General features: G+C 34.8%; 1 protein-coding gene across 3 annotated transcripts in view; it reads left to right on the top strand.

Annotated features, from left to right (window-relative positions):
• LOC128680825 (cell adhesion molecule Dscam2-like) overlaps window positions 1-26676 on the top strand; it is a 153568-nt gene that overhangs the window by 55491 nt on the left and 71401 nt on the right. For all 3 annotated transcript variants that reach the window (XM_053764262.2, XM_053764263.2, XM_053764261.2), the window contains exons 3-5: window positions 4175-4244; window positions 8067-8095; window positions 26345-26384. In XM_053764262.2, the coding sequence (XP_053620237.1) occupies window positions 4175-4244; window positions 8067-8095; window positions 26345-26384 (139 nt within the window). The remainder of the gene's footprint in view (window positions 1-4174; window positions 4245-8066; window positions 8096-26344; window positions 26385-26676) is intronic.

Raw genomic sequence — 26676 nt, 5'->3', positions numbered from 1 at the left:
GTTTTCACTGTCTACGCATAGTACAGTCTGTCAATAAAGAGTAAAAACAGATTTGTACGAACTATACATTTTTGCCATTGCAGTATCAAATAGAGAAGTCGAAATTGGTTGACACAATTGACACCCTCAATTGTTTTCTACATTTTATAGAAAGACTGTAACTGTATGAACATTGTGTCATTTTTACAGGCTTGTATTCAACTTGCATTGAATATATGATGGTAACTTCTATCTATGTATGTATTGTGTAATCTTTCAACTTAAAATAACAACAAAAATCGATCGATCATGATGTTACTTCCATCCCATGTAACATTGTGCCAGCAAGATGAAAATTTTATCGTTCAGCAGTTTCTTGCAAAACGTTTGCCAAAAACTTGATCATATTTTCAGAAGTCATGCTTAAAAAATGCATTTATAACTGCGAGAGAGCTGGAAATCCACTGGATTTATGCAAGCTTCGAATCAATCCATAGATTAATTGAACAGAAGCGACATGCGAAAAAAATTACAACGTTCATTATATTTCCATATGAATTAACAAATGAGTAAATCTGAACTAAACTGTCTATCTTTCTTTCTGTCTGTCTATTAGGCTTTCACGGCTAAACCGCTGGGCCGATTTTGACGAAACAAAAAAATATTTAGTGGACGAAACTGGACGGAACTGCGGGAAACAGCTAGTGTACAACAATTGAAACTATATAACGAATTATAATAAAAATGTATATAATATGGTCCTGAAACATAATGTTTAACAATATGGGCTGGAAGTATTTTATAATCTTTAATACTAAGCCGATCATTTAAATACCTACTCTTAAAATTCTCATCGACAGAAAAAAGAAGAAAAATTGAAATTCATATAAAGCCGTCATTTTTTATAGGTACAAATATCAAGGTCTTAGTAATAAAAAGTCTTGTATCAACCTAATTTAATTCAAGTACAAATGTACTGTTACAGTGTCGAGTCACAAGCATATTACTGAGGTTCCATGTCTTGACAAGGGATAAAAAAGATGTTTATTTAATTTACTGAGGTCCACAATTTTTGTATGCGTGAGGATTTCCCGTGACTCTCATTAAAATACACGACACGGGAGTATGAAGTTTGTTTTTGCGTCTGACAACGGACGGTCAGACGGATGACGGAGGAATCCAAATGTTTCCTGAAATGAGATCTAAATTACACACTCTTTAATTTTTTTAAAATGCTCAAGTCTCGCAATTTAAACAAATAAAAAGAAAGTTTATTTAATTGGATGCATATAGGTAATATGAATTATATGAGACAATATTAAATGTGTGAGTGAAAATAAAATAAAAAACACAACTTGGCGGACACATGACTACTATGAAGACATTGCTAGCGGCTCGTCCCTAACTCGGATTCGCTCGGGTAAAACCACAAAAAACCACGCTACTCCTGAACGTGTCGTTTATCTCATCACAATCGTACCAGTTATCACATAAATATACAATAACATTTATTTCGTGTCTCATGAAATGCACGGTAAAGTATTTAATGATCTTCTTTTTTGCGAACAAGTATTAAAAAACATTGAGATGACCACTTCTTACATACCTAATTTATAAATAATTTTTCGTCCTCTCAGAGACATTTCCCGTCAGGCACAGACGCGCGGCCTCTCTGTTCTCTCATGCATTTTAATGAGAACAGGGCGTCGTCGTATGCAAACAGACTGCGTTGCCCTCGTATGTCCATGTTTTTTTTTTTACTTGTGTTTTTTCGCCGGAAAACTATTTGCAGTGATGTCAAAGAGTTGAAAGCGGATAGCGTTTCTTTATGAGTTCGGTGTTTGGTATGAAATGCAGCTTTGTTTTTCGTTGTTAAATAGATTTGGAAACTATATTTTTATTTCGCGATGATAATGTACGAGTATAAGTGTTCCATGGTGCCATCTATTGTATGAAACTAGTTTACATCTTGCTACAAATTCGCCTTACACCTTTGTTTAGATGTCGTCATCACCTAATTTGAGAGCAAAGATTTTTTGTCGGTGGAGTTCTTTCCTTTGCTCTCTCTATAGATTTAAATATGAAAGATACCCATTCTATCTTTTATCTTTATATTTAAAACTAAAAAGGGATAGATTTCTACTATTTAAATTATATTCGGTAGAATGAGTTCCGTAGAATACCAGCCAAATAGTTAACTGGAATTATATAGGACATAAAAGTTCACTAACAAGCGATCTACTTAATCCCAATTATAACTCACGCATTAGCCTTAGTGGAAACTTTTTAACTTATATCAATAAGTTAGGATCTGACTTTCTCGTGTCGATTGATCGATTGAGATACGGAGAATTTAATATTTGTAGAATATTGGTTTTCACAAGCAAAAACCAAAAATTATATATATATATAAAGAAGTGAAAAAATTACATGTTTCGTAATAAAGTTAAATAGATAAATAAAGGAACTAAACAACATGTATTAAACGCGCACATAATTATAAAACACATAAAGCACATAAAGAAGAATAAAACTACAGATATAAAAACATTATAAAACTGGTAACTATCTCAACGACAATAATGTTTGGTCCAAGCACGGTGAAGTATCTTCAAAACTAATTTAAGATGTCATAATTACGTACACTTCGTACATTTAGCTTTTTGTTTGACAATTTTCAATAATTTATTGAATTTTTTTTTAACATTTTAATTGTAACTGTACAATATAATCATTTTACATTCGTCCACGTAGTTTTACATGGAGAAAAGGTTGCTGTGAAGATTATTTTGCTTCCGATGCATTATAATGAAAAAACACTTTAAAAAATTACAAAATACGTTTTGATTTGATCATGTATTCCATTTTTCAGTCGACGAGTTTTCCAGTTTTTCATATTTTTATTATTATTACCACAGCTGCTAAATCATTTACTGAGACATGTTCTTTATGCGTTTATTAATAATTCTAAGTATCTACAACATTCTCTGCAAATACATTTCATGAAACTAATATTCCATATTATATAGCTATTATATAATTAAATCATGAAGGCCAATGAATAGAGTTCCCGTAGACCTCACCTTATTGATCTCAAAGACACGAGATAGTGGCGAAGTAATTTAATTATTACGCATCAAAGACATGCCTTTTGGAAGTTTCTATGGATACTTGTAATTTGGCTGGAGGCGTACCATATAGGCGATATTATTTATCGACATTTAAGGTTATATTTTATGTTGATGTGAATTGCCAGATTGTTAACTTGACGGAACGAAAATATTATTTTTATTCAAAGCGAAGCCGCCCTAGTATTAATATTAAATATATATATATATATATATATATATATATATATATATATATACACTTTCACCCCCCATTATATTATTTTGACGACCTTGGTGGCGCAGTGGTACAGTTCTTGCTACTGAACCGAGAGGTCCCGGGTTCGATCCCCGGTTGGGTAATGATGGAAAATGATCTTAGATGTTTATCTATTTGTTATAAAATATAGTATCGTTGAGTTAGTATCCCATAACCACAAGTCTCGAACTTATTTTGGGGCTAGCTCAATCTGTGTGATATGTCCTAATATATTATTTTTTTTTATTTTATATTTATTATAGTCATTTGAGGGATGATTTTTGAAAAAAGTAGACTATGTTTGAACCCAAACTGCAAAGACGTTAATTTTATTACTTCCGTTAAATCATTAATACAGAAAGTTCTTGCAAATTCTTGGAAAATTGATTAAAAATATAATTGGGCTCTCATAGCTCTGATTAGTTTATTTCACGTCAACTATATTGATTTATTATAAACTAAATATGGAATGAGATAGACACGCAGCAAGTGGGACCTGTGTGGCTTTAATAGTCAACGAGTGGTCTCTTCGTGATAAGCTCAAACTACTCCACGGATTTTCATGCCCTACCTTCCTGAAGAAGGCTTTGGCGTATAATTTATTGTGATTTCACCCGAGCGAAACCGTGACGAGCTGCTAATTATGAATAAGTTAAAAATGAATAATCTTTTTAAATTATCTTTAAAAAAAAAACTAACTTTAACCTTAAGAACAAGTATCAATATTAATCAACTCACAAAACAAATAGTTCCTAACATCATCTCAAAGCACGCATACTCCCTTTTCTCGCCAGCTGAGTAATATGCAATAAATTTCTATTGTTTTCAGATGCCTTGCTTGTCTACAACACACGCTACTCAACTCCTGAATCATATGAGAACAGCTCAAGATATCTACCGTAAGTACAAATATGTACTCTATGTTCTAATAATTTAAGATTTATTCTAGAATAAAACGAAACGTGTTTTCCAACTATACTTGGAAAACCTAGCTTACAAGTGATTTGCGACAATAAAAATAAGGAATTAAGATTGAATTTTCAATGAAATATTGCCCGAAGATTGAATTTACATTTTTATCTTCACGTTGGGAGCATTTATTTATTAGAAACTTCAATCTTAAGTGTCTAGTGATAAAGATGAAAGTTGTTTGGATTAACAATTGAGCCTGTTTTGATATTATAATTAGAATGTGAATTGAAATAAAATGGGATGGTACTGCGTGCGAAAGGTTTGTTGGAATTTATTCGTGTGAATGTAATTTTTTGTGTTCTTCTGTCTGCGCTCGGAAATGCTGCTATTATTTTACATTTTCTAGACTTTAATACGTTGTTATTTCGACTAGTACACTTTTTAAGTAATTGAAAAAAGTTTTTTTTTTTATAAAAAAAGACATTTGCATTGAACACGTGACAAAAAATGATGTCGTGCAGTTAATAACAAATATAATTTTCAAACAATGGGGTTTTTTTTTCTAAAAATACCGATATTTTGGGGAGGATTCCGGGAAGGATTTGGGGAGAATTCAAAATTGTTATCTGGCAACACTGGTGAGTTAACCGTTAAGGAGCTTGCGTATTCACATGTCGTCCGATCTGTCTCAAATTCAAATTCAAATTCAAAATTCTTTATTCAATTTAGGATGATATACATCACTTATTGACGTCAAAAAAATTACTTAAACTAAGTCTACTGCCGGCTTCCAAAGCGCAAGTGAAGAAGAAGCGGCGCAACAAACTTCACCGCAGCCTTTTCTCCAAGGACGTCAATTAACAAATATAGGTCTTATATATATATATATATATATATATATATATATATTAAAAATTAGGAGGACGAATTTACATCATTATTAAAAATGACAAAATTTGAATAAATAAATAAAATAAAATATGTATTTCCAATAAAATTATTGAAAATTGTCACACAAAATATATATATAAATAAAAAGTTAAATGTACAAAACGTACGTAATAATGTCTGAGAAAGGAAGTCGGACCACGTGGCCTGAGCGAGTATGCTATCAATCAATACATTACAAGTTACAAATTATAATTATTTATATGTCAGTATACTCTTAGTCATAAAACAGTTTGCATGTTTTAAGCTAAAGTATGTTTTGTCTCGTTCTGTCCATGTAAAATATTGAGTGCAATAGTGACAAAACTAAAGTATTCTATATATAACTTTTAGTGAACAAAAGGGTAAATATTTACTTAACTACTAGTCGTATGATAAGTAGATATAGTCGGAAGCTAGAAAATAATATTTTTACAATATTTATATTATAGAAATGACTATCTCCTGCGGCTTTAGTTATAAGTAAGTAGTTGTTATTCCAGGTTATATTCTACCCAAATTTCATTACAATCCGTCCAGTAGATTAAGAGTAACAAACATACGCACATACATCCTTACAAACTTTCGCGTTTATAATATTAGTAGGATTGCATTGTCTACGGTGAGTCCTGTACAGTCAACAGTTCATCAACCTACCTACCCAAAATTATTGCAAAGTCGTCCCTATTGGTGAAGGGCATAGTCTAGTTTTTATTCCCCATAACGAAGCCGCGGGTAAAGCTAGTAATACAATAAGTAGCTTATATTCACCACAAAAATAATCCGAAAAGAAAATCCTAGAAATATTATTTGTTGATACGAAATATATGGACTATAAGCCGGCAGCAAGCATTCTTACGTCAATAATAAGATTTTTACAAACATACAGAGAGCCACGTTACAGTTTTCGCTTTGGGAATTTATTTTCACATAAATAAATATTCTTACGTTTAAACCTAATATCATCTTAACATTATTATCATCAACAGCCACTTAAACGTTCCCACTGCTGGGGCACTGGCCTTCGTTATGGATTAAATGACGGGAATGAAGCTAGTTAGGTTATAGATTTTTTATATCTGTACTGATATAGCCCACCTACCGGTTTTATTGTAGTACTAGCTATTTCACGCGGCATAGCTCGCGTATATTTCCCACGGAAAGTTATTATTCCGAGGTCGAAAGGTAACTGTATGTCCTTCTCCACACTTCAAACTACATTTATGCAATATTTCAAGAAGATTGGTTGAGTAGGTAGACCGTGAAGAGGTAACAAACTTACTTTCGCATGTTTAATATTTGGTGAGATTTAGATAGTATAGTATAAAAGTATAAAGCATAGCATGGCGTAGCACGGCGGAGCATGGCGTAGCACGGCGTAGCATGGCGTAGCACGGCGTAGCATGGCGTAGCACGGCGTAACACGGCGTAGCATGGCGTAGCACGGCGTAGCATGGCGTAGCACGGCGTAGCACGGCGTAGCACGGCGTAGCACGGCGTAGCATGGCGTAGCATGGCGTAGCACGGCGTAGCACGGCGTAGCATGGCGTAGCACGGCGTAGCATGGCGTAGCACGGCGTAGCATGGCGTAGCACGGCGTAGCATGGCGTAGCACGGCGTAGCATGGCGTAGCACGGCGTAGCACGGCGTAGCATGGCGTAGCATGGCGTAGCACGGCGTAGCATGGTGTAGCATGGCGTAGCACGGCGTAGCTTGGCGTAGCCTGGCGTAGCATTGCGTAGCACGGCGTAGCATGGCGTAGCATGGCGTAGAATGGCGTAGCATGACGTAGCATAGTACAGTATAAATGTAGCAAAATTTATACAAATGTTACAGTGGCGCTAGTGTAGGGGTTACAAGATTTATTTTTAGTCACGGCATCACAGCTCCAGATGCAACCGAAAATAGAAGAAATGATTGATTCATAATGGAAGTCCTTTAAAAACATCAGACATAAATGGAACTACATAAAAGTAGTCTCTACTAGAAATAGTCGCAAAACAGTTTGTTGGTCCAAATCCTATTATTACGTGGAGAATTCTCGACTTCGTTCAGAGAGGGCTTACTGCCCCTGAATAAATATTGAAAAGACACTTCAGCCAGGGTTTAAATAGACTTAAATGTAGATCTGAGTCATGATTTCATAGAAAATTTTCATCTTTTCATTATATAATTCGCAAAATAAAAGCATACTGCTTCTATGCTAAAGTATGTTTTGTCTCGTATTGTCAGTGTTAAACATTGTAAAGTGCGACCATGGAATTAGTAGGTACTCCGGAGTAGGTACCTACTAATTCCTTGAGTGCGATTGACAAAAAAACTTTTAGCTAATAAATAAATATATTAGGACAAATCACACAGATTGAGCTAGCCCCAAAGTTAGATCGAGACTTGTGTTATGGGATACTAACTCAACGATACTATATTTTATAACAAATAGATAAACATCTAAGACCCGGGCCAATCAGAAAAAGATCATTTTCCATCATTACCCAACCGGGGATCGAACCCGGGACCTCTCGGTTCAGTAGCAAGAACTGTACCACTGCGCAACCGAGGTCGTCAGCTTGAAGTATACTTTATTTTTTTATGAATAAGGGGGTATAAAAATATTAATATTATTATAAATGTGAAAGTGTGTTTGTTTACTCTTATTTCACGCCAAAACAGAGCAATAAGTTAGTGTGATTATTTATGTGAAGAGAGTTAGAGATGTGTGGAGAGTGACATAGGCTAATATGCCGCGGGCATAGATCATAAAAAAGAAAATGACTGCAGGTGGAGTCGCAGGCAATAGATATATTATTTGAATGCAAGTTTTAAAATTTTAGCTGAAACTTTGTTTCAATTGTGATTTATTTAACCATAATTATTGTTTTCAGGTCTTACGGCTCTTTTATAGAAAAAAATGGTGAGTGAAGTGATTCAGTGTTATCTATAATAACTTAGAAAATAATATTTCTTCATCACCCCATTGCTGGGACTCTAGCCTTCCTTAAGTATGGAAAACGAAAAAAGTATAATAAAATATTTATATTGAACGTTATTAAAGACATTCAGATGTGAATATAAGGCTTGAAGCGGTGGTGATGTAATCGTTATGACGCCCGCCTGTGGATCAAAAGGTCCCAGGTTCGAATCCTACTCCTGCCACATGAGTTTGTATACCAATCTGACTCATGTATAGAGTAGTTTTCATCGGCCACCACTTGCTTCCGGTGAAGGAAAACATCGTGAGGAAACCTGCACACTAGTTGATTATTAACTTTTGTGTGAAATGGAGAAGGTAATAGCAAACCACTCCATTACTAATGCCTAGAAAGTTGTTGTGTATTTAATTCCACGTAATGACCACGACCCTCAGCCATGGGGAATACGACTATGAAGAAAGAAGATAAGGCTTGAAACGAAAAGCTAGCAAGAAATCGAACATAAAGTGTAAGTATATACCTATACGTGACATCGTAGCAGCCTAATGGCTGAACCGATTTTGATCTAGTTTTATTTATATGAAAGGAAATTTAATCGAGAATGTTTTACGAGAGCAAAATATTTCGAAAATTCGAATTTTGCCGTTTGAAAGTCGTCAACCCTTTCTTAGCAGATGAGATGACACCAGCAACTTCGGATGGGTGTTTTTTTACTTTTTAATTTCATGCCGATGCCATGAAAAACGGAATTCTATTTTACTCTTTTAAACTTCATAGTACAGAAAAGAGTGATTTATAACTAAAAAAAACACGTAAAATTGAGTACAATACTTTAAAACTGATAGAACATTTTCGAGATTTTGGACGTTAATCCTGTAGACATTTCAAAATTCAATTAAAAAAGTTACGCATGGTTGTCATTTTGCAGCGTTGCATTGTTTTTTACGAAACATTTATTTTTAAAACAGAATTATTAGCCTCAAAATGAATATGAGGGGTATCATACTAGTCAAATAAAGACATCTGACTTGACTTTAACAACTAGCTACCAACATCTAGTGACAAGTAATAGCATACACATTAAGCCAATTCCGAATTTTTAAAATTTCCATTATACTTTACAAAGCAACATTTAAAATTCAGCAAATACAATAAAATATATAGAAAAATTGCTAGAACTTTCTTTTTATTAGTCTAAAATGCAAAATTTTGCTACAGCTATTTTAATGCGGTATTAGGATTACGCGGAACAGCTAGGAAGCGCTGATTGGCGCCGGTTTCGACCGCCGAAATCCGCCGCGCACCGGATAAAACCGGATTTGTGCAGTTCTACATAAATTCCGGGTTTAGATGCGAGGCTGTTCCGAGTATCGGAGCTGTAACTTGGACAGATATATTTGCAGAATGTTTTGCAAACGTTTGCAAAATAAATCTTTACAAAACCAAAGGATTTCTATGTTTGGGTTCGAAGAGTTACGAAAAGGAGTATTTTACAATACAGGACACATATGACGTAAAATTTTAGCATTTATATTATATTATGAGAATAAGTACATTACATTATTTATTATTGATTTCTTATTCTTTTCTTTTTTTTTATAAGCATAGTTCTCATTCGATTTTTTTTTGCTTGTAAAATAAAAACTTACAACAAGTTCCAATTTCGAAAATACTTTTATGAAATTATTACTTTAAATATGATCACTAAACAAATTAAAAAATATATTACTTAGACACACAAGACAAAGATACGGAACCCATTTCTCGATCCTGATCACGCTTGACTCAATTTCAGCAACCACTAAAGCTTGTATGACATTAAAAACGAAAATAAATGAATTAGGGTGGGTTTCACCGTCAACTTTTACGTTAACTTTAACGTACGCAGAAACACGCAAAGTACGCTGTTTTGTCTGAAAATAGCGGCGCGTAGGTTAAAGTCAACTTCAAAGATGACTGGTGCAACTCACCCTTAATTTACATCAAAATGGTCTTGGCGTAAAGTTAATCAAAAATTTCAATATTACCACAGCCGACTTGTATGGAATCTATTCATTCGCTTACAAAACTTTCCTTTGACAGATTCAATTATGCTAGACGTGGACGAAGCCTAATATAATACATGACACGATTTTAAAACCTAATATGAATTTATAACCTATAAGAAAAAGCTGTGGTGAAGTTTGTTGCGCCGCTTCTTCTTCACCTGCGCTTTGACAGTCGGTAGTAGACTAAGTTCAAGTAATTTTTTGACGTCAATAAGTGATGTATATCATCCTAAATTGAATAAAGAATTTTGAATTTGAGTAACCGATAATCTCTATTATATGAGCGTTCTCGCTTTATTCCTCAGCGGCAGAGCGTCGAAGCCCAGAGTAAGGCTATCCTAAATTTTCTTCTCCACATCACACGACATATCAACGACTGATATGTTTATTAGTCCAACCAACCACTGACAACACCTATCGAATGAAATTCGGTCCTATAAATTTGGTTTGTTAGTGTAAACCCAGCTCGACGAGATTTATGTCACCACAGGCTAGGGCGCGTCGGAATTATATTCAGAGAACGGCCGTTTGATATTTTGGGATCAGAAATTCCGGTTATTTTTTTATTGCACAATTTTATATATATAATAATAACTAATATTTTAATCCGCGGGGATTCGCTCCTGTGGGAATTTCGGGATAAAAGTACCTGTATTATTCCAGGTTATATATTCTACCCGTGTATCAAACTGTTTTTTCTTATCTCCAAGAGCGAAAGGTTGAGATAACATTTGAAAATGGTCGCTATTCAATAGTGTGATGAAGTTAAAAAGGGAAAAACATAATGAACTTTAGAAAAAATAATTTGAAAAAGAAAGGTAAGATCTGTAGATCTTCACAGAAACCAAATAATTTTTTTATCTTCGAAAATAATCTATTTGAATGGTAATAAATGTTTCATTTTAAGGAGCAAAAACATGTTTTGTTTCATCTTGTTGGTGCCACGTCTGGTTCAATTATTTTCCGTCTCAGTTTGAGCCTTGCGTCATGGTATCTGAATTTATGTGAACAGAACGCGACAACTCGGAATTTCGAATATATTTTTAGTAAGTCTCGTCATATTATGTCTAGTGGATTCGCAGTCAATTTAGATGCAAGTTACTGAATAAGTAAAATAGAAAATGGTGGAGATAAACTGAATACGAATGAGACTAAGGAATGTTTATTTCAACTCTTAATTATTTCTCTCTTTTATAAAATTATGCGTGAACACTTTCTATCTTACCTGACAGGGAGGGGGAGGGACAAAACTGTTATTTCTTAAGTGTTAGGGCGTCGGAGCTTTCGTACTATTTCGTCTCCACCTCGCACGGTCGTTGGCATCCCTAGTTGTCAGACCATTGGCATATCATATCCCGGACGACATCAAGCCAGCACTTCTTGTGTTTGTCCGTTTTGCCAGGGCCAGGCGGGGACGGCATAACCTGACATTTAGTCACTAAGTAATCTGCCTGTCTGCACAAGATATGGCCATATAAACACATAAAATTAAATGTGGACATTGACTGTGAAATAAAATATTTATTATATAAAATATTTAACAAAGTTACACTATCAATTTCCCTAATATTGATAGTGTAACTTTGTCAGAATTGATCGAAACTCATCATGACTAGAAAATAAAGTACTTATTTAGTCAGTTTTCAAAATAATTACCATTCCACTTAAGCCACCACACTTAAGGTAAAAAGTCTGTGCGTTCTAGAATCCAATTATACCTACCAATTATAACCAGCTAACAGAACTGGGGCATTTAGTTTAACCATCAGTTACACAATGCAATGCAAAGCTATTGCCCAAACTGGGAGATTACTGTACGCTGACTAGAATATAAAATAATATAGGTCTAGAAAATTATTTTAACCTTCCGATATTATTTTATCAATTAGGGATATTTTATCCCTAAAAATAAATGAATGTAACTATTGCGTGTAATCGCTTAAAATAGGATCAATTCATATCTTTCTGTGAATGTTGTACGAGCCGACTAAGGGATAAAAAGCCTCCATAGCTGTCACGGGTAGACAGACAGGCAGATGGCATGTAACAGCAAGTGAATCTTCAAAATTTCCAAAATTTTTAAGCTGTAGCAGGAGCGAAGTGATTATGTTCGATCGCCATAAAGGGAAGATCTTCCCGCCAGGCTAGGTGTTGCGCCAGGGGAACCGCACGGCTCCGACGGTGTCATATCGGAGGTTGTATATATGCTTTCAATCCTAAACGCACTGTCTGCGCAGTCTAGGCTTGTTAGCTTCTGTAGTGAGTCCACCGTGGGATCTTCCGTAGTGTCGCGAATCTTCTACGAAACTTGTATAGTCTTGTTTTTGTGGCATGATAGATGTCGCCACAAAGGCAATCCCAAGCTTTTATGTGCCTATGCACATGAAAGTTTAGCTTAAATCCTAACAAATGAGAGAAACCCATATCTCTCTTTCTCATTCTCGCGAGTTTTCGCGGTTACATTTGGTGCAGTGACGTCGCGAAATGATTTTAAGACCGCACGCCCGTTGAAATGTTATTGCTGCCTATCAGCTGCCGGATATGTGTCACTCTCCTACGACAGTGGTCATATTCTTGAGATACGACATGACAACGATACAGGAACGAGTCGTCAACGAGAATAGTTTCTGTTCTCTTTTTAATGTATGCTATCTACATGCACCGTAAGCTCTGGATTTATAGCTAGCTTAATTATGTGGCTCGCTTGCTTATTAGTGTATTTTTGGATGACTTTACTATTTAATGTAATATATCTGTTTTTTAAAACCACTCATGTAAATTAAATCTGTTTTAGGGTTCCGTACAAAAATGAAAAAACGGAATCTTTGTAAGATCACTCGTTCGTCTGTCTGTCCGTCCGTCTGTCACAGCTAATTTACGAACCAACCAAATCAAACTTATAAAATTAACATTTCTCACTGTGACATAGGTAAAAAAATCTAAGCAGATTTTTTTTTTATTCTGTTACACAAACAATTGAAATTGTCTTCATGATCTAATAAAAATTTTGATCGAATATTGATTTCAAAAGAAATTAATAAACAGTAATAAAATAAATACTAGTGGGCTAAGTGGACTGAGACAAAAGTTGCAAGACTCGTATATCGCTGCCTTTTTGGTTATTAAGTAAAAAAGACAACAAATATTTTTCATGTGAAATATGCAAAGATTTTAATGGATTTTCTTTAAATTTTCTATACGAAAGAAAATAAAGCATCTAAAATTTTTTTTTCACCTCGTGAAACACACTTCGCTTAACTTTTTACAAACAAAAATATAACAAAACATAACACGAATATTCTGGAAACACAAGTTATCTAACAAAACAATACCTATATTCCAGAGAGTAAATCCCAGCTTACCTGGCGAGCCAAGTTGGACACTAATCTTAGTGCCATGATGTAAATTAACGTGCTTCAGATGCAATTATATTTTGTACATTTTCTCTCTCATTCACACTCATTTTCACGACCATATTGTTTGAAATCAAAGGAAAAAAAACGCCAACTATAATACAGGACTGTGTGGGATCATCTGATATGCTTACTATTGCCGTGTTTTTATCTGTAAAATATTTAATCTGTAAAAAATACATAAACAGATACAGTATCACGTCTTCATCTCTCGCGGAGTAGACAGAGCCGAGCCAAGTTTGCGAGTTAATCGGTAAATGAGATTCTAGCGAGAGCTAATGCCAAATACCTATGAGAGAAATCTCCAGTTGATAACCATTTCCCTTGACGTTTACAATCTACACAGGACGAGAATCAGCAGGTTTCTTTATTTGTCTTCCCTCTGGAAGTACAGAAAAAAAAACTATTTTCAACCCACACACATTCGCTGATTGGGTCAACCATCCATCATATGATTTAATTACGCTGATTGCCACGCGGCACACCATTGATTTCTCCCGAGACATGGCCTGATAACTCAGAACTACTGAACTGAATATTCCTCATGAGTTCTTCATTTCAGTTTTATACATTATTATTTCTTATTGAGTGTGTTATTGCTTACACTGATGTCAGATTTTATTCAAGTCGCCTAAAGGCATCTGACATGCCTTTTACGAAATTGCCCCCCCCCCTCCCCGTCTTATCGCGTACACACGATTAGCGTTTGTAGCTTGAAAACTTTTTAAAGTTAATGTGAAAATGTGCCTGGAAAGCTCTAATTGAGTAACTTAACGTTATGACATGTTTTCAAGTCCTATTTGTATTATGTCCGTGTCGTCGCAGAAGGTGAGGGCTGAAAATCAGTGCTGGTCATTTTGTTCAACGTAACACTGAGCCGTAACCTATTGCACGCACACTCCAGTGCTCTATGTTAAAAATGTCTGTAAAATGTTTCTTGGGTGTATGTATGCAATAAATTCTATTCTAATCTGAATAAACGACTGCCTGATTTTTATTTTGACATAGACGTAAGAACGGATACTATTTTAATGCATAGAAGTATGACACCAATATAGCGCAGGCGCAGCTGCAGTCCACCGATCCGTAGGTAAATCGGATCACATTTGCCTAATTCCGTGCCGTTCCACGCGCTAGTTCGATAGATTCAATTATTATAAATCGTCCCAAACGCTGTTCCGATCTTGTGAATGAATCGAATGCCCAAAGACTTAAGCCTCGTTCGCAAAAAACACTTTCAAAAGTTAAAAGCGCTACAAACATATTATGACGCGATACATTTTTTTCATGCAATTTTAATTAGGCTACAATGCTACATTGAATGTCGTTTACTTATTTTATTTTTATTTGGGAAACTAACAGTTATTACAATCCCAAACAAAATAATGAGATATCACTGTCTTCATTACATACAGAATCACGTTATTACAAATCCAATTACAGCTAATGTACAAATGTCATTAGTTGATCTGTATAACAGCGGCAATGCACATCCGCAAAAGCGACTGCATGTAAACTAGCCCAAAGTCATTGCGAATTCGTCGTTATTACCAGTACATAAGGACCATGTATTGGGTCATTATTTGCAGTTGATTGTACTGGAGTTGAGGAAAATCAATTGAAATATGCATTATACTCGTCTTAACTACAATAGAGTTACCTAGTGATTTATTCTTTTATATATGAATATAATTCAGAATTAATTAATTTGGTGTTGTTTTATATAATTGATACCTATTTATTTTTTGTCGGGAATATTAGTTTTGTCGATGCCAATTGTTTATTAGCTAATTCATTTAAAAAAAAACATATTTTAATTCAGCGTGGGAATGCTGTTTGCGTGATGGCTGCCTGATGCCTGGCGAGCATCCTTAAATATCCATTCTCAATTTCAGAATTTCTTCCTCTCATTATTATTTTCATAATCAACCTTAGATGTTTTAAATTTCATTTTTAATGGTTTAAAATTATTTTTTTCTGAAATAGAGACAGAATTCATTTGCAAAAAATATTACGATGTTTAGACATTATACGGGTGAGCAATCAACTTTGACTACTACAACACTGTCAAATTTGACGTTGACTTTAACCGGCGCACCGCTGACGTTTAGACAAATTTTTTCTGAACACATTAAAGTTAATGTTAAAGTTGACCGTGCAATCAATCCAAAATGTGCAAAAAACTTGACGAAGTTTGAGCGCTCATCTAAATTATACACTCGATAAAATTGTGATAAAAAAAAAAAATATGGCTTTATTTAGCTACCTTGTGCACGTGGACTTTGGGCTCCGACGCCCAAAGACTGCAGAAGAAAGCGGAAAAGCTCTCAGTCTACTCGACTTTGCCCGCCTGAATTTTCCACCTACCCTTATCGTTATCTGTACTCCTAATTCTATGTATGCAAAATCTCAAGATTACTGGATGTCTAAAAGAAAACAACAAGAGAAAATTTGTTTTCTATCGCATTTAATAAGTCTAAATATTACAAAGGATAAATGTTTTCATTAATATGTTTGTTTGTAAACTCTTTATTGCACGAAGAAAACACATGTAATACTCGAACGATACACAAATTATCGAGTTAATTGATTAACTCCTACACGCTATACAGAGCGCATAACATATGCAGTGTCTGTCAGTCTGTCAAGCAAGTGAGAGGAAACACGCTGCATATTTATGACCGTGCAATCTTGTAACGAACCAGCGTTAGGATTGAATTGTAGTTTAAGCTATACTTTTTCTCTTATGTCTGTTTTGTAAGTACTTTAAGCGCCTAGCAGGCACTTACTTTTTTTTTCTTCAAGGGTGCTATTGGTCAGATTTTATTCGAGTCGCCTAAAGGCATCTGATATCATTTTTACAACTACCTAGATAGGTAGTTGTAGAGCAGTTCAAAAGGTCAGTCAGTCGAGTATCTACTTGAGTGAGCTTTTGAACTGCGCTACAATGACCACTACATATCCTTGTTCACAATGCTTTGGCAGCCGATAGGCAAACAGCATTCCCAAAGAGGGTCGACGTCAGGTAGGTTCCAAAATGATAGTAGTTTGTAGCGTTGGTGAAAGTAGTGTAATTTTGAAAATAATGTGAAAGAGTGCCCGTGAAGGACAAATTTCTGCATTCTTTGACTTTGATATTTAGATGTAATAATCCCATAATTACAATCGAGTCTTACTAATTCTATGGTTTATTTTTCATGCCAACCCCTGGGTTTAAGGCTTCACAGCCCGGAATATAACCAGGAACGTGCCAGAATAAGAAAGAGACTAGTATAGTATGTAAGCAAATGTGTGACACGCTTTTCGTACCCTAGATTTACAGCGATATTCAAACACTGTCGCCGCCACGAGGAATATAATGTTAGTTCGTTCAGCATATGTCTACGGACGAAAGATCGTCACGTTTTTCAACATGGCGTCTGAGCTCAAATATATTGTTTTTCATATTTTAGATAGACTAAGCGCCGCTGACGTTTTGACAAAATGGCGTACTTTGCGTTTCGTAGGTTAAAGTTAACGACAAAGTTACAAACAACAAGGTACAACTCACCCAAAATTTAAAGAATTTTTATAATGTAGTAGCTGCGTCCTAGGATTTCGCTCCCGTGGGAATTTCGGGATAAAAAGTATTATATGTGTTATTCCAGGTTATTTTCTACCCGTGTTCTGAATTTCGTAACAATCCGTCCAGTAGATTTTGCGTGAAACAAACATACACATATACACACACATACATTATCATAAAATTTTCGCATTTATAATATTACCTAGTAGGATTCTACTCAGTTAATCATAATAACAATTCCATTAACAAACTAAACAAGTATACCTCTTGTTTACACCTATTATTGATGGTCATTATACAATTTGTTAAGTTTTATTTATTTTGGACCGCGGCGAAATTGAAATTTTATGAGACAAGCCTTATCTTGCTGGGAATAAGGCTGTTTTATTTCCATTTGACGACAAAAAGATAATTAGATCTCCATGGCCACGTTTTCACGTCAAATTCTCAAAAAGCTACAAACTACTAGCATTTCGGATGCTGTGTCATCGTAATCGTCGTCTTTAATATCATTACTTTATAACTCACATATAGCATTTTTTATTTTTTAAGTTACATAAATAAATATATAAATATAAGGAAATATCACACAGATTGAATTAGCCCCAAGGTAAGTTCGAGACTCATGTTATAGAATACTAACTCAACGATACTATATTCTAAATATACAAATAAAAATCCAATTGACAACTTTCTACTAGACAAATCAGTCACTTTTTTAATGTCAAAAATAATTTTATATCGAGCTCTTATGCCAGTGATCTGTTATGACGTCACGGATTTTGGAAAATGTCTAAAACATTTCTAATATACTTAAATGAAACCGAAAATAGTACTCGTAATTTACGTATTTAACAAAACTCGACCTCGGTGGCGCAGAACCGAGAGGTCCCGGGTTTGATTCCCGGTCAGGTCATGATGGAAAATGATCTTTTTCTGATTAGTCTCGGGTCTTGGATGTTTATCTATATATGTATTTGTTATAAAATGTAGTATCGTTGAGTTAGTATCCCATACACAAGCCTCGAACTTACTTTGGGGCTAGCTCAATCTGTGTGATTTGTCCTAATATATTTATTATTTATTTATTAACTGATCAATTAAAAGAACCATTAATCATTGTATTTGGTTATTTAAATACCTATATGCATTTTGGTTTATTAGTCAAGTAGCCAATTGCACAATAGAAAGGATTTCGAAAACTTTAAAATGAAATTAGATCATCTAATTATAACTAAGTGCCACCTGACTATCACGGAGTTAAAATTCATTAGCAAATTGGGAAGAACATCTACCTAAATATTTATAAGTCTAATACATTAGGAGCAGACGGTGTGTGTGAATTATGTATTAAAGTTTGGTACAAGTTGGGAGATGTTGCCAGTTCGAGGCATTTTGTTTGGTATATTCCATGTTATTTAACATAGCTCCGATGCTCGTCTGGGAATAAAAGAAATACATAGATTGCGCTAGCTTCTACTTCTATATCTTCTTATAGCATTCAATCAAAGAAATTAAGTATTATGTTGTTGGAATACCAACATTAAAAAGTATATTTTTATTTTTTGGTTACGGCAACATTGTCTGTATTGAATTTCTCTCTCTTGTTCGTTCTCTCTCTAATAAACGGTCACGTTTCTCCGTAGCATCTGGATTTTGATTTTTACCAAATCTACAGTCCGCTATAAATAATACTTAACATTTTTATTCAATGTTTAGCTATTTATATATTAAGTGAAATACCACATAATATGCTCATCTGGGAACTAGTATTAAATTATTACTAAATATTATTAGTTTTATAATATAATGACACTTCTCTCATTACGGCGCCCTTAATCTGTTCTAATTCTATAAAAATACCTGTATTCTACATTAGAACCTGTATCCAACATTAAAAAGTATATTTTTATTTTTTGGTTACGGCAACATTGTCTGTATCGAATTTCTCTCTCTTGTTCGTTCTCTCTCTAAAACTACTACTGAAACTACTGAGCGTAGGAAGCTGAAATTTAGCATGTAGGTTCCCTGGGGAGTGCAGGGGAGTACTAAGAAGGGATTTCCTGAAATTCCCACGGGAAACGGATTTTTACTCACATACGAAGTTGTGGGCAAAAGCTAGTACCATATAAACAGCTTCGATGTTCATTTGGAAACAATATAAAAACATAGATTGTGTGTGAAAAACGAGACGGAACACGTTTTTTATTGAGTAATTATTTCATGTGGTTAAGTTATTACATTTTCTCAGGTATAAAAACAGAATAGTACGAATTCTCAATCTTCACACACAAAATATAGTGTCTCTCAAGACTTGTGCCCGTTTTGCCAATTCCTTTGTAACAATCGTATGTTACGAATTACAAATACATCGGAAGATATATCAGACGATTGAAGTGATTCAGAGATGTTCCCGATTTTTCCCATCAATGATTTGTGATGGACATGAACGGTGTGACAAGCGATTGGTTATTCATAGTGAATGAACAACTTACAGACTCACGTAATATATGGTTAATATACAAATTATTCGGATTTTACGTATGTATGGTCTGACAATTAGAAATAAAAAGTGGAAACGAAAAAGTAGCATAACGTGCAAAGTAGAGATCAAAAAGTAGCATAACGGACCATGGGCTCAGATGCTCAACGGCTGAAGAGGCACCCGGGAAAATGCTACACAAGAAGGAGAGTACAAAAATAAATGTTATAAGGCACTAAATATAACCGCATTGAAAACCGCGGGCAAGCGTGCGCGCGGTTTTCAATAAGTATTGTATTGTATAAATTCTCATTTACTTCAAAGCTTCTTGGGAATAAATCTTCAAATTGATAAAGCTCAATTGTACTATAAGTTATTATCGGCTATTCCCAGTACAGTACTGGGAATTCTCTTCCCAATAGACCAGCTCATTAGTAAGACTTCATTAATGTTATTTCATTAGGACACTTATAAAGTAGTGTAAATTGCATCCGTAACATTGTATGCTATAGATGGAATATTATATGAACATTTTTGTCACGTGTTAATATATATATATATATATAGGAACAAATTAAACAGACTGAGATATCCACAAAGTAAGTTCGAGACTTATCTATTAGTACCCATAACACAAGTCGCGAACTTACCTTGGGGCTAACTCAAGTGTGATTTGTACATAAATTTTATTTATTTCATTTTATTCTTAATAATATTAGTGAATACATAAGATCCCCTTATCAGAGTAGGGATCAAATTGTTCCTATCGCGGCGCAACTAATATGTCAGTCCTCTGTCGAATCAGGAATTATACTGTCAATATAAATAATGTGAGTTATTGCACGATCCCAATCTAATCTGTCTTAGATATTGACGTTTAATGTTTTTATTAGTCAAGTCAGTCGTTTCCCGCGATTTTCTCTAATTAAAGTTTCTTCGAGCCAAGGCGATTTGCATCACGGGTTTCTTTCCATTATATAAATAAATGTATAAATAACAGACACGAGCCACGAGCTCTTATGAAGCTACATAAGGGATTTTAAAAATAGATAATTATGGGGGTCTTTATGGAATTAATAGAAGCCAAAAAATTTTCTTTTTTTAATTTTTGTCTTTCCGTATGTCTGTTCTATTCGCGCATCACGTTGGTTGGAAATAGACGCTGTTTTCGCGATTGTATAGCAGGTCTAACTTAATCAAAAAAGAAAAATCAAATCCACATCAAAATCCGTTGTGTAGTTTTAAAGATCTAAAGCATACATAGGGACAGACAGACAGCGGGAAGCGACTTCGTTTTATATTATGTAGTGATTGTAATGATCACATAAAAAATAGTAAATGTTACTTTAAATAAAATTCATCAATTGAAGTGACGCAAACGCATTTATAGATTTTCTTTTATACACCTTTACCTTATCCGCCCGAAAGCTGGCAAAATCACTTTTTTTTTAATTACCGACTCTACCCAATGGAGGACAGGACTGTCAAATCGTGACCCTCGTCCGTCACAGCCAGTGAGTCTGGCTTACCGTGACAATGACAACATTGGAAACAAGTTTTGTTCGATTTTTAATCCCCAAAATAAAACGACAATCTGGAACGAATAGGGAATACAGTGAAACGAGAGTTTATATTTGAAATAAAGTTTTGAGGTCCACTCGCCTCTAAACTTTATTGTGCGCGTATAGAATAAGACCAGTCCAAATCCTCCTATGAAAGTTATATCCCTATAGCCTAAGCTTTGATAGCAACAATAGCATTCACAAGGAATGTTGACGTCAGGCAATAAGTTCACATTTATCACAGCTAGCAGAGTCAATTTCTGGACATACGAGTGGCATCTTCAAAGATTTCCAAGGTGGTCTGGTAATTCTATAAAGTCAATTTATTCTGAAATTAGACCTTTACTGGCCTTTAATCTCGTCAAATTTTAAATTATTTAGAATTAGCTACGCTCCGGGGCGAGAGAATTGCAGGACAAAAAGTTAGATAAAATTTCATAACATAACAATAGATCTAGTAGATTTTACATGAAAAAGTAACTAATATACACACATACATCCTCACAAACTTTCGCATTTATAATATTAGTAGGATCTCTCTAAAAGCTACTATCAATGAATCCCAATACACTACACGATACGTCCTCAAAGATTTCAAAAAATTTCGTCGAAACAGCAGCTCATAGCCGAAATATCTAAATCGAGACATGAGACATATGAGATAAGTTATACAGCGATAGCGATTGATAGATTGTACTTGCACGAGTTAAATTGCCAGCGATTTCTGAGCGATATCTTGAAGACACGGGGCAAAAGTTTTGGTTAGGTATAACTCTTTGAAAATATATTTCATTTATTTAAAATCTTCAATACATAAAAGTGTGTACAAATTTGAGACTTAGCAATGAACCAAACAGAGCTGGGAAGGAAAATATTACATTAATTACATAAAATAAAACAAAGTAGCATCGCGCTAATTCCGGATTTCCCGACAGACATATCTGTCTCCATGTATGCTTAGATCTCTAAAACTACGCGACGGATTTTGACGCGGATTTTATTAATACATATAATGATTCAATATGAATGTATATATGTATAAAACATGCATAATATTACACCCGTGCGAAGCCGGACGGATCGATTATTTACACTATAATATAAAGTTCTACGTTAACATAACTTACATTAAAACTCAACATATCTGTATAATGAAACAAAAACAAAATAGTATGTAGCGTTTCTCAACCATTGTGAATAATAATAATATATATCTTTATTCATGTGAATATCTATCTATAGCAACCTCTATTATATTCAGTCTTCTCCACTTCTGGCGGTCTTTGACAATCGACATCCAATTTCGCCCTGCGTGTCGAACAATGTCGTCTTTCCATCGTATGGGCACGTGGCCTCCACTCCAGTAGTTGATCTCTGCGTCCAACCTTGATCACATCACTCAGACGACCTCACACAGACGACCTCGGTGGCGCAGTGGTAAAGTGCTTGCCTCTGAACCAAGAGGTCCCAGGTTCGATCCCCGGTCGGGTCATGATGGAAAATATTTTTTTTCTAATTGACCCGGATCTTGGATATTTATCTATATATATATTTGTTATAAAATATAGTATCGTTGAGTTCGTATCCCATAACACAAGTCTCGAACTTACTTTGGGGCTAGCTCAGTCTGTGTGATTTATCCTGATATATTTATTATTATTGTTATTATATCACTCTGTTTGCTCTTAGGCCTTATCCAGGTATTTCGTTTAAGGTGCGCAAAGCGATAGAAGTACAGCTCACTCCATCGCTCTCTTGGGCTACTCAGTAAAAACTAGTAGCACACATTATATTATTATTATATTACATTATATATAAAAGGAGTAAAAATACATACAAGGCCATGTTGTTGGTGAAGTAGCAAACGTGATCTGAATTCGTAGGATCGAATAATTAAACGGGCATTTGGCAAAATGTCATAGAGGGACCCTCGTCAACTGGAGAACAGTCTATGTATAATATTCCTAAATATTTCTGATAACTAGCGGTCGCCCGCAACTCCGCTTGCGGCAAAAATTTCACTCTCCAGTAGTCAACTATCTCCACACTAAAAATTACCGCTTTCTCGTCAAAATAGAGCCTTGTATTAGGCTCTGTAATATATAAGAAAGACAGACAATATAATAAAGGTCAGTTTCACCACTTTCTGATAAAATATCATATTGCAATCTGACAGATAAACTAACTTGATGCGATCGGTCAGTCAGTACTAATCAACATTTGTGAAACAACAATTTTTAACGCTATCTGTTCGATATGTTGCAATTACACTATCAGATACATTATCAGCAAGTAGTAAATCAGGCACTAAGTATAGACTATTCCGCGCGGATCTGACCGCTGCTAAAGTTCCGCTCCTGTCGTTGATTTCGAAAATTTAATTCATTTATCACTAACGGTCCGTCCCGGCTTCGCTCGAATAAAAATACAATAAATTATACACCTAAATCTTCCTTAGGAATCACACTATCTATTGGTGAAAACCGCATGAAAATCCGTGCAGACGAAAAGAAACTGGGAATACTAGGCTTAGATATAGATAGATATGTTTGTTATACACATGATATATGTAGTAAAAGTACAACGAATGAATTCATTTAACATTTACAACGTCAATAGCTTGATGGCTTCTCTGGAACGTTGCCAAATTAAACACGATCGTTGCCTAATGAAATATGGCGGAGATATTATCAGCACATTGAGCACATGCAAGTAAAACGTGTTAGTAGCTGGCATGCCAGTTCTGGAATGTTAATACATACAGCGGTAGTACATTACATACAGTACATTATCTATACATGTAATACAACTGTATACATGTTATACATAGTAATATCTCCTATGTTTGCAGAAACATATGAGATATTAGAGAAAAGTAATTGTGAAGGGTCTTTATGGGACTAATAGAAGCTAACTTTTTTTTCATATTTGCCAAAAATAATAACACAAAATGAACGCAGGCGAAACCGCGGGCAAAAACTAGTATTGGGATATCAGTACCTTATGTTAATTTTTTACAGGCTTCTAGCATAACACATAATACAAAATAATATTAAAATTTTCACTATGGATGAAAATCGGGATCAAATAGCAAACATTTTCCTAAAACAATATTAATTATTATTATTATGTATCTCCTTTTAAAAATTCAAGGCACTAAGTCCGGTCCTTTGAGATGGAAAATCAAGATGATCCAGTCAGACGCCCCCAGCGTTATGACATTTTACACTTCCACCCTTTGAGCATATCTCGCGACTCCACTCTGGCCGGCCGATAAAGGCAAGCCAGAGGTATGGGTCCTGTTACCTCTCGGTTTCCACTCCGACCTTGGGGAAGGAAGACGGAGGTGAGGAACAGGGGCTTCCCCTGGGAGCACTCAGGTCCGTGGGGTCGCTACTCCCCAACAGCTCGCTACAAGCTGCCCTGCGGGCTATTATTAATCATAATAATTACAAGCTTACTATTAGCACATAAATAGGTTGAGTAATACTTAATTAAAAATATGAAAGTGTGTTTGCCGACTGCGCAAATAATGCAGTGTTTGCGAACATCAAATAACTTGTTAGGTAAATGTTTGGGAGGATATCACCCTCGTATTATGCGAGATGCTTGAGTCATTCGCGTTTAGGACAACACGTTCGATTATAAAATATTTTTTGGAGGCCAAAAGCATAAAAGATACATTTTTGAATGTGGAATAATAAAAAGGTACAACTACTACAACAATAAATAAATAAATATATTAGGACAAGTCACACAGATTGAGCCAGCCCCAAAGTAAATTCGAGACTTGTGTTATGGGATACTAACTCGACGATACTAATATTTTATAACAAATTCATATATAGACAAACATCCAAGACCTGGGTCAATCAGAAAAATATCATTTTCCATCATGACCCGACCGGAGATCGAACCCGGGACCTCACGGTTCAGAGGCAAGCGGTAAAGTGCTTGCCTCCGAAATCGTCAACAATGAAAATCTAATTTAGCTCATATCCTTATACTCCTAAAGATCTCAATTGATTGAATGATTTATGTACTTATGACATTAAAAAAATATATATTATTCCGTGCTAAACAATTGTCTTGAAGAGTGTGTTAGTTCCAAAACTAATAAATAGCAAATAAAAACTAAAACTGCTTTTTAATTTAAAAGCAGTTTTATCCTTAGTAAGTTTTATTCCTACATACATATTGTCATAAATTGAGAACTCCAATACCTACAAGTATCACATTTTCGTAACGATTATTTATTTATTTCCAGCGGTATCTAACGCTCTCACCTCAACGCGAATTATCTGACAAAGTCACCAACTTTTTCTACTTTTCCTCCCGGAATATTCTTCTATGTTTACATAAAACAAATTTGTTTTTCCGTCCGTCGGAACATCATTCTGTCGGGGTCAACTTTGCTTAATGTAAGGCACAGATTTTGCATTCAAAATTACTTGTGTACTTACCTATTTTTTTATTTACGTAAATCTTAAATTTTCCGGTGGTTCCGTTTTTCACTTTATCATATGAGTTGCTTGCCAAAAGGACTATAACAAATTTAGAAGCTCACAAATTGAATAATCTTTTGTCCTAATATTATAAAGGCAAAAGTTTGTAAGGATGTATGTGCGTATGTATGTTTGTTACTCTTTCACGCAAAATCTACTGAACGGATTATTATGTTTGGTATGCGGGTAGAATATAACCTGAAATAAAACATAGGGTACTTTTAACGTCAAATTGTATATAAAATTCTCAGAGGAATTTACAAAAAAATATTTTTTTCGCTGCCCCGGTCTGATCTGAATTTATTAGATACTAGAGGTCCGTCCCGGCTTCGCTCGGCTAAAATCATAATAAAAACGTAGCCTATGTCACTCCAAAAAGTTTCGTCTATCTCTTTGTCAAATTTCAACAAAATCGGCCCAGTAGTTTTTGAGTTTATTCATTACAAACAAAAATACAAATCTTTTCTCTTTATAATATTAGTACGGATAGTAGATATTTTCAGGCCGTATTTCTTTCCTTTCGTGGGTGCCCTTACAGTTGGTCATTAATAACGATACAATACGAGTCTGGACAGGGGGACTTCCCAAGTTTTTTTCCCATTTGCTTGATGGTTTTACATGAAAAGAGTAATTAACCTTTTTTCTTTGGTTTCAGATCCCCAACAAAGGAGCAATATGGACAGCTTGCGCAAAATGTAAGTGTCTGCATTCAATTTGCACTAGTACATTTTTTAAATTTATTTTAGGCAAAAATTACTTCATTGTTTAGAAAGTAAAAGACATTGCTTTTATTTCTTCATTAATTCCTATATTTTTTTGAAGTGAAAATTTTGTCTTGGGTAAAAAATGTTAAACTCGCGTTAGGACACGTGACTCTGATCGAAAAATCGTAAGACGACAAAAATGCACAAAGTTAATAATTCAAGTTTTCATTTCTGCCGACACTCCCTGAGTGCAATCCGTTTTTTTTTCTACCAATTCGTTTTT

Source organism: Plodia interpunctella, chromosome 25, assembly GCF_027563975.2.
Source record: "Plodia interpunctella isolate USDA-ARS_2022_Savannah chromosome 25, ilPloInte3.2, whole genome shotgun sequence".
Classification (NCBI taxonomy): domain Eukaryota; kingdom Metazoa; phylum Arthropoda; class Insecta; order Lepidoptera; family Pyralidae; genus Plodia; species Plodia interpunctella.
The sequence above is the reverse complement of the archived record's forward strand: the minus strand, read 5'-3'. Positions and strand labels throughout refer to the sequence as shown.